We start from the raw sequence: 11,967 nt of genomic DNA, 5'->3' as shown, positions 1-11,967 counted from the left end.
GTGAAAGCAGGTACAGGAGTTAGAGTGAAGCGGGGAACTCTTAATCATCCCACAAAACCCTGCTCTAGAGTCCTCTACCCTGTGAACCATCCCTGAGCAAGCAGATTCAGCTACTTTGGTGCCGTTCCATCCCTCCATCACTCCACGTACAATACTTGCTCATCCCTTTCTTTAGGCTTTACACTCCTTAGGCCCAGGGACTTGATCTTGTAGTATTGGTTTCCTTGAACAAACTGGCTGAAGTCTCAAAGAGGATAGCTTTGGTAGGTTGAAACTCATTGCAGTTGACTACTATTTTCATTCATTCATCCAATTCACAAAGATTCTATACATGTCTTTTTAAAAATATATATTTTATTGATTTTTTACAGAAAGGAAGGGAGAGGGACAGAAAGTCAGAAATATCGATGAGAAAGAAACATCGATTAGCCGCCTCCTGCACACTCCCCACTGGGGATGTGACCACAACCAATGTACATACCCTTGACCAGAATCGAACCTGGGATCCTTGAGTCCGCCGGCCGATGCTCTATCCACTGAGCCAAACTGGTTTCGGCCATGTCTTTTTTTTTTTTTTTGTAACTTTATCTTCAACAAATTCAATTAATCATAATGCTGCATTGAATTTGGGAAAGATGGGAAGGAAATGAATGGATGAGGGCTGAGATGCGTTAGGATGGTGAGATCCAGGGTGTGTGTGTGTTTTCCTTCCATTTTTGTACTTTTCCCTAATGTAGTTGTTATTTTACTTTTCTTGAAGTATATTTGTATTGATTTCAGAGAGGAAGGGAGAGGGGGCGAGAGAGAGAAACCTCAATGAAGAGAATTACAGATGGACTGCCTTCTGATTGCCCCCTACTGGGCATTGAGCCTGCAACTTGGGTATATGTCCTTGACAGGAATCAAACCTGGGACCATTCATTCTGGAGGCTGATGCTCTATCCACTGAGCCAAACCAGCTAGGGCTATTTTACTTTTCTAATGGGACAATTTATACCACATAAGAATATTTTCTTTGAAGTACTATAATAAATGAAATTATAAAAAAATATAATTTTTAAACATAAATGAAAAAATTGTTTCCATATTAGACATTATATGATCATGTCTATGATCACGAAGAAATTTTTTCTCTGTAGAAAATAATTCTACCATAGCTTATGGAGCGCTGCAGGGTGAGATGTTAGTGACCCCACCACCTGAGAGGTCTCTCTGTGCCAGTGGCTCCTCTTCCCTTCCCACAACCTCAAGCTGAATATTTCCGGGACCTGCTTGGAACACTGGCACCACCCAGCATCCCCGGCCTGCTGTAATTGGGCATTTTCCAGTGTGTTCCATACTGTCACTGCTCTCCGGCTTCCTGGACTCCTGCCGCAAATGGAAAACTGAAAGGCTGGACAGGAATCAACCAGGGAGCCACCCGCTAAGATTAAAAAAAAAAAAATCCCCAGATGTTGAAAGTGAAACACTGTGGCCCCAGGATGACTCCATCATCCCTGCTACCTGCTGAGGAGCCACGTAACCGCCTTGGACCTGGGACCAGGAAGAGGTGGACTTACTGACCACCCACCACCCGGGGTGATGTCACAGCAGAGTCTGGTCACCCATGGGCCAGAAGTCCTTGTCAGAAATGAGCTAACTGCACACCCAGCCCGGGAAACTCCCTTTGGAAACAAAAAAAGGGACCTTTATGCAAAAACGGCTCCCTGAGCAGCACAGGGGGATATAAATACCTCTTGGCTGCCAGTGTGAGCATAGCTTTGCCACGAGGTGAGGACTGAGGCTCTCTGGCCCCAGGAGACTCAGCATCGCTGGCTTACAACCACTCAACCAGCCTCGGCTATAGACGGTTCCGAAGGTCTCGAGGCTCAGGTCTCCTCCCCAGTTGGCTTGTCTGTCGAGGCCGCACAGCCGAGAGGTGAGTTGTCTGCATTTCTGGGGAAGCCGCTGTTTGGAGAGGGCTTGCGTCTTCCTGTTTGGGAAGGCTCAGAAAACTTTGGGAATTTTCTGCCTGCACAGATAAACTGGTGGAAAGCCTGAGAAATGTCAACAAGAGGCCTGGCCATTGGAACAGGGCATCTTCCTCAGATTTTTCTTTTTCCTGCAAAAAATTTGCTGAGGTTGCTACATTTCAAGGAAAAAAAAACACACTTTTTGGAAATTTCAGACTGGAGAGTGGAAAGTAATCTAAGATTAAAAACAAAAAACAAAAACCACATAGAGTATCTTATCCAATTCTTATAACAGGCACCTCTCCCCTCCTAAATAAATTCTTTTCAGATGGATATTTGTTAAGCCTATATTATGGATGAAGAAATAAATCTGCGTTAAATAACTTGGTCCAGGCCATGTAACCAGGAGGGGCTCTGGAATGCTTACCTGAACCACATTGCCTCCCACACTGTAAAGTGAGGAGGTATGCTGGCTGCAGCCCAGCCCAGACCTGGGCCTCCACTTAGGTTTCCTTTTACTTATTTACTTATTTATTTTTAAAATATACCTTTATTGATTTCAGAGAGAGAGAGAGAGAGAGAGAGAGAGAGAGAGACATCAATGATGAGAAACACTGATCAGCTGCCTCCTGCACGCCCCTTACTGGGGATGTAGCCCGCGACCCTGGCAAGTGCCCTGACCGGGAATTGAACCATGACCTCCTGGCTAATAGGTCAACGCTCAACCGCTAAGCCACATCAGCCAGGTACTTAGGTCTCCTTTTAGCCTTTTTAAAAGAATATGCTTGATCTCAAATATTAAGAGTTGAGTGCATTTTTTACAAATAATTATTTCCCTCCCAAATGATTTTTTGAAAAGGTAGCATCGACAACAACTGCCACATCTTAAAAGAAAGGAGGCTACAACTTGAGTGCCTTCCTCAAGTACCCAGTTTACAGTTGACAGTTGCTGGAGAAGATCTTGCAGCCTCAGGCAAAGGCGCCCAGGTTTCAGGGCCAATCAGCGATAACTCTTGCTCTAGCGGGTCCTGTAAAGGAGCCCCTCAGGGGCTGTACCCTGACCTTTGAGCTATGGCCCAGCATTTTTCCTTTAGCTTGTTAGGTAGCTTTGTAAAATTAAAGGCTATCTCCGCAGGATCCCCAAAGCCAGCATTGCTGAAGTGGCCGTTCAAGACCTATGTTAGCTTTTGTATGATTCTTTAGTAAACCGACCCGATGGAGAAGGCCCAGTTCTGTAAACGCTTCATCAACCTTCTGTCACCATCTCCTCCCCTTTCCTCAGTGCCACAGTGAAGAACCTCTGAGTTCAAATCCAGAGAAGTGACCTGCCTTGCAAGACCATAGAGATGGCTCATCTCCGGAAGTTTCTGTTCAATGCTAAGTCACTTTTGACGAAGGAACCAGATATCAACAACAATATCTGTGCTCCCAACAGGTGAGCTTTCCCCTGCCTCCTCCACCTTCTGCTCATCTCCTCTCTGCTTTCCTTGCCCCACCCTTTGCCACCAACTCACAGTTCCTCTCTCCGACCCTGGTTTCTCACTGGAGGTCATATCTTGGATGTCAGGTCTGATCTATTGTAGTTGCTTTTTGGATGTACCTGTTGGAATTGGATGCAACCACTGTTTATTGTGTGCGTCATTGAGCCTGATGCTGTGTGAAAAAGGAGGGGATGTGGCACGGTCCTGGCCCGCAAGGAGATGGGAATCTCAGGGGAAATATATGGGAAGGGAATGTGGAATCCTTGACTGGAGAATGGTTAGAACTGGGGCAGCATCCTGGCCAACATCTTATTATTCTTTCTTTCTTTCTTTCTTTCTTTCTTTCTTTCTTTCTTTCTTTCTTTCTTTCTTTCTTTCTTTCTTTCTTTCCAAGGTTGAATTATTTACACAAGGTCAATATCTGGAAAATAGTGGAACTGAGCTTTGAACAAATCCAAACTCATAAGCTCTACAGTATATGGGTTCTCCTTGGGGGCCTACCATGTGCTGGGTTGGGAAAGGGAGAGAGAAGAGACCCAGTTCCTGTTGTCATTAAGGGGTGGGGAAAATGGCGCCTTCCTCACTGGTTTGGGGGGGAGTGCATGCAGAATGGGGGGTTAGCGAGCTCCATAAATTGGGCTGGGGTGGGACAGAGGTAGGAGGTGACAGAAGAATGCGGAGGCTCTAGGAGCTCTACTGAGGTAGGCCCAGCTGGACTGCAACCTACAGTTGCAGGGAGGTGGGGGAGGATATTAGTGGAAGAGGAAGCAGCATTGCAAAGGGGATTTTATACTGAAAGCACTGGGAACCAATTAACATATTTTGATTTTTAGAAGTCACTTCCAAATCCATTCAGGTATATATATAAAAAAATAAGACCCAGAACCTATTGTATGTGACTTGGAACACAGCTGAGCGGGGTTGCAGCTGGCTCAGAGTAAATGGGTACCTTCTTTCATTCGGCTGTGTTCTGGGTTGGGGTTCCATGCACTGGAATATGTCCTGGAGGGCTCTGTGTACTCTGCGGTCGGGGGCTGCTGCTCTGTCCTTCCGGACCCTGGGGGTTATCCTGCTTCCTGCGCAGCAAAGTCTAGAGGCCCTGTGCCTTCCAGATTGCAAGGCCCCAGCGCTGGCAAAGGACCCCCTCAGGGCTACTGGTGCAACTGCCTGCCCCCCAGGTCTCCCACTAAAAGTGACCTCCAATCCTGCTCTTTCTTGGGCTTCTTCCCTGGAATCACACTGAACGTGCAGAAAAGAAATAGCACCTCCCAAGGCAGCCCTGCGAGGGGAGAGAGCTTGGGCGCTTGGGCGCTGGCCCTGGGGCTGCTGGGTGGCCTGGGGCAAGATCATTAACCTCTGAGTCCCGCCCCTCCCCAATAAAGCGGAGGTGGCAATGTAGATTTACCTTCTTGAGTGGACTCAGTAAGGAGTAGATGACCTAACAGGATACGGTTTGCTTTGTAAACTGTAACTCACTACAGTGCAAGCTCCGCGGTCCTTGCCCAGGGGGCTCAGCCCAGAGAAAGTCCAGCGGCATCCAAAAGGCAGACTGCCCTGCGGACGGATGCTTGTTGCGGACATGCGGGTCCCGCGAGGACACTCTGGCCCTGGAGCTACACACAGGGCTGGAGCCTGTGGCCAGTCCCAGCGACTTTCCTGTTTGCCCCTCCCCGGGGCGGGGCTGCGGGGCTGCGGGCGGGCGGTATAAAGCGGCCGGCGTGGCGCGGAGAGGGGCACCCATCCCACTGCGCCCCAGCGGGTACCATGCGCGAGGGCCTGGGCGCGGCGTGCGAGGCGGCCCGGCCCCGGCTCTGCGGGCTCCTCCGCAAGATCCTGCGGCCACAGCCGGCCTGCGGCTCCCGCCGAGCCAGGTACTGCCCCCGGCCGGTCCGCCCGGGGAGGGAGGGGGGCGGCTCCGCGCAGGCACCGGGCTCCAACGGGCTCCAACCCGACGTGGCACCGACCCTCTTTGAGAATCGGTTTCCCTTGAAAACAGGAGGGCTGGGAGACTCGGTCCTGCAGGACTCCGACCTCTTTTGGGATGGCTAAGAGGTTGCGATTCAGGAGCCCAGAACCCGGGCTCGAGCCGCGTGGAGAAGGACTGGCGTGGGAACTGTGGGTGTCTCGGCACTGGGGAGCTCGCTGCATCTTTCAGCAACGGGGCTGCTGCACCCGCTAGGACAGATCGAAGAGAAGGTTCTTGCTTTACAAATAAGGTCCATTTTCCAGAGCTGCTCCCTGACCGTCTCCCCTGGTGGTTGGGTAGGGAGGAGTGGGAACTGCAGGAGAGGCAGGACCAGGTCAACCCCCTCTCTCCCCCAAACCAGCCTGCAGCTCTGGGCCTGAGCCAGCACCAGGCTGGCAGAGGGCAGGTCCTTCAGGTTCCCCTGTTCCCACGAAGGAGCGAGCAGGACCAAGCACAGCTGTGGTTGCCCAGCTTGCACACGGAGTGTCCGAGTGGACAGTGCAATCATTTGTTAGTCAGTATCCAGAACCTTCATGTGCTTGTCTGGCTTCTGGCCACCCATCTCCCAACAGCTAGCCAAGGGAATCTGCTAACCTGGGGAGAAAGGTGGCTGTGCATCGCTTTGTTCGTTCATTTTCAAGTTTAAAAATTGTCCCCATTTATGAAAGGGATTTGTGGTCACGGTAAAAAGTTGGAAAATGCAGAGAAGGCTAAAGAAAAGTTTTAAATGCCCATGCCTCTCATCACTTAATGCTAGTCGCTGTTAACACTGACTGGTGTTTTTCTATGCTTTTACTAGTACACACACACACACACACACACACACACACGCAGACCATGTTCACAGTTTGGGGCGTTGTTTATACTAGGGAAGAAACTGGGCACAACCTATTACTTTTGTCAGTGATAAAAGCGATGCGTGCCCATTTGTCACATTCCAAAATGACAGATCCGTGTAAAGTGGAAATTGAGAGGCCCTTGTAATACTCTCCAACCTCCTTCCCCTTTGATGGGTGTGCACACCCGGAAAATAGTGCAAAAACCATGGAACACAACCAGCTTTCCTACTGAAGTGCCCCTGCCGTGTGACCCACCCCGGGAGGAGGCGTGTGTGGGGTGTGACGCTTGGAGGGGTCTCATGAGGATGCAGCCAGGGGAGTCACACGTCCTCTGTCCCTGCAGCATTTGCCAGGAGGGCGAACCTGAAATCCCAAACCAGAGCCAACGGTTTCTCAGTGATTTCAGACTATCGGGTTTTCTCCAAAGGACAGGCTAAATTCTTTTTTTTTTTTTTTTTTTAAATATATTTTATTGATTTTTTACAGAGAGGAAGAGAGAGGGATAGAGAGTTAGAAACATCGATGAGAGAGAAACATCGACCAGCTGCCTCTTGCACACTCCCTACTGGGGATGTGCCCACAACCAAGGTACATGCCCTTGACTGGAATCAAACCTGGGACCCTTCAGTGCGCAAGCCGAAGCTCTATCCACTGAGCCAAACCGGTTTTGGCTAAATTCTTTTTTTTTTTTTTTTTTTAATATATCTTTATTGATTAGGGAGGAAGGTAGAGAGAGAGAGAGATAGAAACATCAATGATGAGCAAGCAACATTGATTGGCTGCCTCCTGCACACCCCACACTGGGAACTGAGCCTGCAACCCAGGCAGGTGCTCTGACTGGGAATCGAACCATGACTTCCTGGCTCAGAGGGTAATGCTCAGCCATGAGCAACACTGGCTGGCCCAGGCTAAGTTCTTTAAATCTATTGTGTTATAATAATGTAACCAATATGTCTTATTTTGAAGAGTCCTTATCTCCCAGAAACGCGTACGGAGATATTTAAGGACCACAGGGCATCTCAGACTTGTTTGGACCGATGGTGGGGGCTGAAAGAGTGGCGCTGCAGCAGGGCTGGCCGTGGGCTGATAATTGTTGATGGGGTTGAATCTGGGTGAAGGGCCCATGGGGATTATTATTCCATTATCTCTATTGTGTATGTTTAACACTTTTCATAATAAAAATGTAGAATATATAAACAAATGGAGACAAATCAAATGCTTTAAATAAAAATGCTCAAGTCCTCCAAAATGAGTGGGTGGTGGACAGTGTTTCTGGGCTGGGAAAAACTGTTATCTGCCCACCCGTGATTGTATTCGGCTTAAAAAAAAATACTTTTATTGATTTCAGAGAGGAAGGGAGAGGGAGAGAGAGAGAGAAACATCAATGGTGAGAATCATTGATCGGCTGCCTCCTGTGGGCCCCAATGAGGATCGAGTCCACAACCCCGGCATGTGCCCTGACCCGGAATAGGACTGTGACCTCCTGGTGTATAGGTTGATGCTCAACCACTGAGCCACGCTGGCCAGGCTATACTCAGCTTTTGAGAGAAGCATCTTCCTGAAGCTTCTGTGGGTTGTCCTGGCCCCAGCTTTGGTTCAGCTCCCTTGGTGTTGTTTTGGCTTTGTAGAGAGAAGGCAAGAGGAGAAGGGGAGTTGGGGGGAGATGGTGATGGTGGGGCGATTGGATCTGACTGACGGCTTCCCCTGCCTCATACACACTTCCCCCTTGGCTGGAGACCATGAGCAATCCATTCCCACACTCCGGACCTCGGTCCCATCACCCATCAAATGACAGGCTGGCAGAAGGGACGCTAAGAGTGCCGGGAGCACAGACCTGTGTTCCTCATAAATAACAGATAGATACTCCACCTAATCACAGTTGTTTCCTTTCACAGTCCAGTGACACAGGATGACCCCAAGTGTCACAGCCTCAGCAAGCACCGGAACGAGGCCCCCCAGCCCTTCACGGCAAAGGTCAGTGAGTCACAGGGTGTGGGAAGCCCCTTCCTCCCTCGCCCAGGCAGGTGCAGGCTGAGCAGGCTGGAGGAAGCTGGGGCCTGACCAGTGAGTGGCGACCCAGGGGGCACAGGCGGGGATGAGGAAAGGCTTTGGGGAGCATGATGATCCGTGGGGATCTGGAGTGGTGGCTCCCAAGGCGCACTGGCACCTGGAGGGCTTGGCATGGGTGAGAGGAGACCGTTCATGGAGACAGAAGAGGCACTCCAAAATTGCCCAGACTCGACAACTAAGGCTTTTGGTCCCAGCCCCAGCCTCTGTCCCACTGGTTCTCTCTTCCCTAAGTGCTTTGGACCTCAGCGTTCCAGGGAGATGGGCAGAGAATGGGGAAGGGGAGGGAGGAGGCAGCTGGGAGAGAAGATGGTTTTCATTTTCTTAATTGCCTCTGTGGAAGGCAGTGGTAGGTTATTCCTCATCCTGGTGTCTGTCCTCCGTGGTATTGACTGTGACAGTAGTCTCCTTCGCATCTAACCTTAGTCCCCACTGATGCAATTCTTCTGAGGGAGCATTTGGCAGGGTCTTGGGTGAGGAGAGAAGCCTGGCCTGTGGCCCAGGCACCTGGAACTCTGAGCAGGCGCTGGTCCAGGTGGCCGGGCTGCCAGGAAGGGAGGAGGGACATGGATTGACACCCTGGCCTGTGTACCCACCCTACCTCCCCACCCCACCCAAAGCCAATGCAGGGCCCAGGGGCCAGGGAGAGACCCGTGGGATCCTGGAGTTAGAGGCATTTGGAAATCCCCATTTTCTTCTCCCTTTTAGAAGTCTCCAGAATCCCTGGTTAAGCTGGATGCACCCCCATCGGCCTGCCCACGACATGTGAGGGTCAAAAACTGGGGCAGTGGGATGATTCTCCAAGACACACTTCACCACAAGGCCAAAGGGGTGAGAAGTCTGGGGCTTCAGGGGGAACCACCTTTGTCCCAAGTCAGTGAAGCCATCAGGGCCCTTAGAGGATCAGACAGATGTCCCCCTGGGCAAAGCAAGCAGTCTTCCACTTGGGTAAAGGGTGCCGGGAGCAGAGACCTGTGTTCCTCATAAATAACAGTAGGGAGTAAATGAGGCCAACTCCCTGTAAACCCTCATGGATAATGGATAATCCAGAGGTGATATTAACGGTTACAGGAGCAAATTAATTCTTTTCTAGAGAAACATAGATTTTAGCATAGTATCAGGGAGAACTTTGTAACAGATCTGCCCAAAATTAACTGAACTACATCAAGAGGTAGTGAGTTTCCTGTCACTAGAAGGAGCTATCTATATGTATAAAAGCCTAAGGGACCGTTCGACCGGTAGCTATGATGTGCACTGACCACCAGGGAGCAGACGTTCAATGCACAGGTATGGAAACATGGAATAGACTGATGAATCTCAGAGGGAGGGCAAGAAGAGATTAGCCAAAGATCTTATATGCATATTAGAGGCCCGGTGCACGGATTTGTGCACTGGTGGGGTCCCTTGGCCTGGCCTGCGGGGATTGGGCTGAAACCAGCTCTTTGACATTCCCTGAGAGGTCCCAGATTGTGAGAAGGCGTAGGCTAGGCCTCACTGGTGCATAAATCTGTACACTGGGCCTATAGTTTAGGGATATTAGAGAGGGGGTCAAGCACCTAATGAGTAGTTGTACTAAGTGTCCTTTAAGGTCCCTTGATTTTCTATATTTGCCATTCTCAATTGAGAAGGCATTCTATCTAATGCATCTAAGTGGGAAAGAATTGAAAATTTCAAGACTGTGAAAGCAGAATGATTTCCCACACTTTCCAGAAATTATCACAGTTAACATTTGAGTGTACTTCCTTCCAGTACTTTTTCTATGCCACCTTCTGACTTGGGGATTTGCACCGTCTCATTTCAGTTCATTTTGGCTGAACACTAGTAGTGTGTTCTCAGGAGCCACATCAGCCTCTTTAACTGAGAAGGTAGTTGAGATGTCCCCAGGGATAGAGCTGTTGACTTTGCCCTGGGTCTGGGGCCTGCTTGGAATAGAACCAAGAAGCTGAACCTGGGTGAGGGGGAGCAACCTCAGGTCACACCCAGTGGGGTCCAGCCAGTAGAGGAAAAGAAATCTAGGTGGGAAGAAAGCCTGGTGGACACCAAGGAGGAGGTGCCAAAGGGGTGGAGAGGGATGGTGTGGTCCTGGAGCAGCCAGAGTGGAAGGACATGGCCCAGAGAGCTAGCCCTGGAGAGAATGGCCATCAAAACTGCCCACCTCACCATCCACCTCTCCCTTGGCAGGATTTGGCTTGCAAATCCAAGTGTTGCTTGGGATCCATCATGAACTCCAAAAATTTGACCAGAGGACCCAGGGACAAGCCTACCTCCCCAGACGAACTTCTACCTCAAGCCATCGAATTTGTCAACCAGTATTACAGCTCCTTCAAAGAGTAAGGCTCACTTCCTGCAGAGCTCGCTGCCTCCCCCTTCCTGGGAGCTCTCCTGTCTCCAGCCATTTGTTTCCCTCTGACTCCAGACCCCTTTCCTGCCCAGATCCTCAGTGGATCCAGGGCTAACGCACAGTCTCCCAAGGGAAAAGGACCCAAAGTGGGCTTTCATCATCGTAAGACAAAGAGGCAGAGCAATCGTGGTTAAAAGTGTGGGTCAGGAGTGTAACTGTTTGAGCTCGAACCCTGACTCCCCCAGTAGCTAGTCCTGCATCCTTGGGAAATCTGTTTACCCTCTCTGTGCCTCAACTTCCTCATCTGTAACAGTCAGGGGTGGCGATAGAATCTTGCTCATAAGATTGTTGTGAGGATTTCAAACCCTGCCCTGGCTCAAAGTCACCTTGATTGTGACTGGATATACACATTTTCATTATTAAATGTTTGCAATAGGTAGGACCTTGGAGACTACCAAACCAAGTCCTTCTACGGGTATGAACAAGGAAGCATAGTGACACACCCGGGCCACCCAGTAGATAGAATGCAAACCACCCAACTTGGAGAAGGCAGCTGGGCTGATGTTAGCTGGGGGAGGCCCCCGGGCTGCTCTGCTTCTCACGGAGGGAAGAGCCGTTTCTCACAGGCACAAGTCCATACCTGGGACCCCCATGAGGTCCTGGGAGCTGTGGAGGACAAATGGCAGTCCATCTCCACATTTTCACGAGCAGCCACAGGCAGCCTTTCATGAAGGAAGGAATGTATAGATAGAAATCATAACTTGCTCAATATTCTGTTCAAATCCAGTTAACTGATGCCAAGAGCTACTTTCTTTTTTTTTTCTTCTTTTTTTTTAATTTTTCAGAACAAATAGGCATCATTGCATTTTCAGTGCCTCCGAAATGTGACTGTATGAAAGCAGTGGCAAAATGTAAAACTGTAAAGAAGTGGGGTAAACATGTAAAAAGGGATTCTTTCTTACGTGGTCACAGGGTAACAAGTATGCGCCAGGCATCTGTGTCCTGGTCACGGCTGCTGCTTCCATGCTTGGGTGCAGCGCAGGCGGGGTTGCTAGGAGCTTTGTTTAGGGGCAAAGGGCTTCCTCCCCCTTCACCCAGCAGAGGCGGATCCTTGAAGATAAATGGTGTCAAGTGTTTTGTCTTTGAGCTTTTTCTTTAATCAAGCAAGAGTCATCGGGACACTCTTCGGCCACAGAAAGGCCATTTTGTTCTGAGTTGTCCGCTCTCCTTAATCAGGAGTTCATTCCTTAAATAGTTCTGTTTGTTGCCATTTCAAATATCGTTTGGTGCTGATTGGAAATCCCAAGGTTGTGGTGTGCCG

The 11,967-nt window shown here is 49.8% G+C and overlaps 1 protein-coding gene across 4 annotated transcripts in view; it reads left to right on the top strand.

The window, feature by feature from the left end:
• Positions 1 to 1,736: 1,736 nt before the first annotated feature.
• NOS2 (nitric oxide synthase 2) overlaps positions 1,737 to 11,967 on the top strand; it is a 33,762-nt gene continuing 23,531 nt past the window's right edge. Inside the window, exons 1-5 of one of the 4 annotated variants that reach the window (XM_084861837.1) lie at positions 1,737 to 1,918; positions 3,235 to 3,387; positions 8,134 to 8,212; positions 9,014 to 9,136; positions 10,487 to 10,635. In XM_084861837.1, coding sequence (XP_084717963.1) covers positions 3,299 to 3,387; positions 8,134 to 8,212; positions 9,014 to 9,136; positions 10,487 to 10,635 — 440 coding nt within the window. In that variant the 5' untranslated portion in view covers positions 1,737 to 1,918; positions 3,235 to 3,298. Of the gene's footprint in view, positions 1,919 to 3,234; positions 3,388 to 5,116; positions 5,305 to 8,133; positions 8,213 to 9,013; positions 9,137 to 10,486; positions 10,636 to 11,967 lie in introns of those variants that run through there. The other 3 variants (XM_084861836.1, XM_084861839.1, XM_084861838.1) reach the window with 3 other exon arrangements.

The sequence above is a fragment of the Pipistrellus hanaki genome (assembly GCF_964339955.1).
Source record: "Pipistrellus hanaki genome assembly, chromosome: 16".
Taxonomy (NCBI): Eukaryota; Metazoa; Chordata; class Mammalia; order Chiroptera; family Vespertilionidae; genus Pipistrellus; species Pipistrellus hanaki.
Note: the sequence above shows the minus strand (reverse complement) of the source record. Positions and strands in the feature narration are given on the sequence as shown.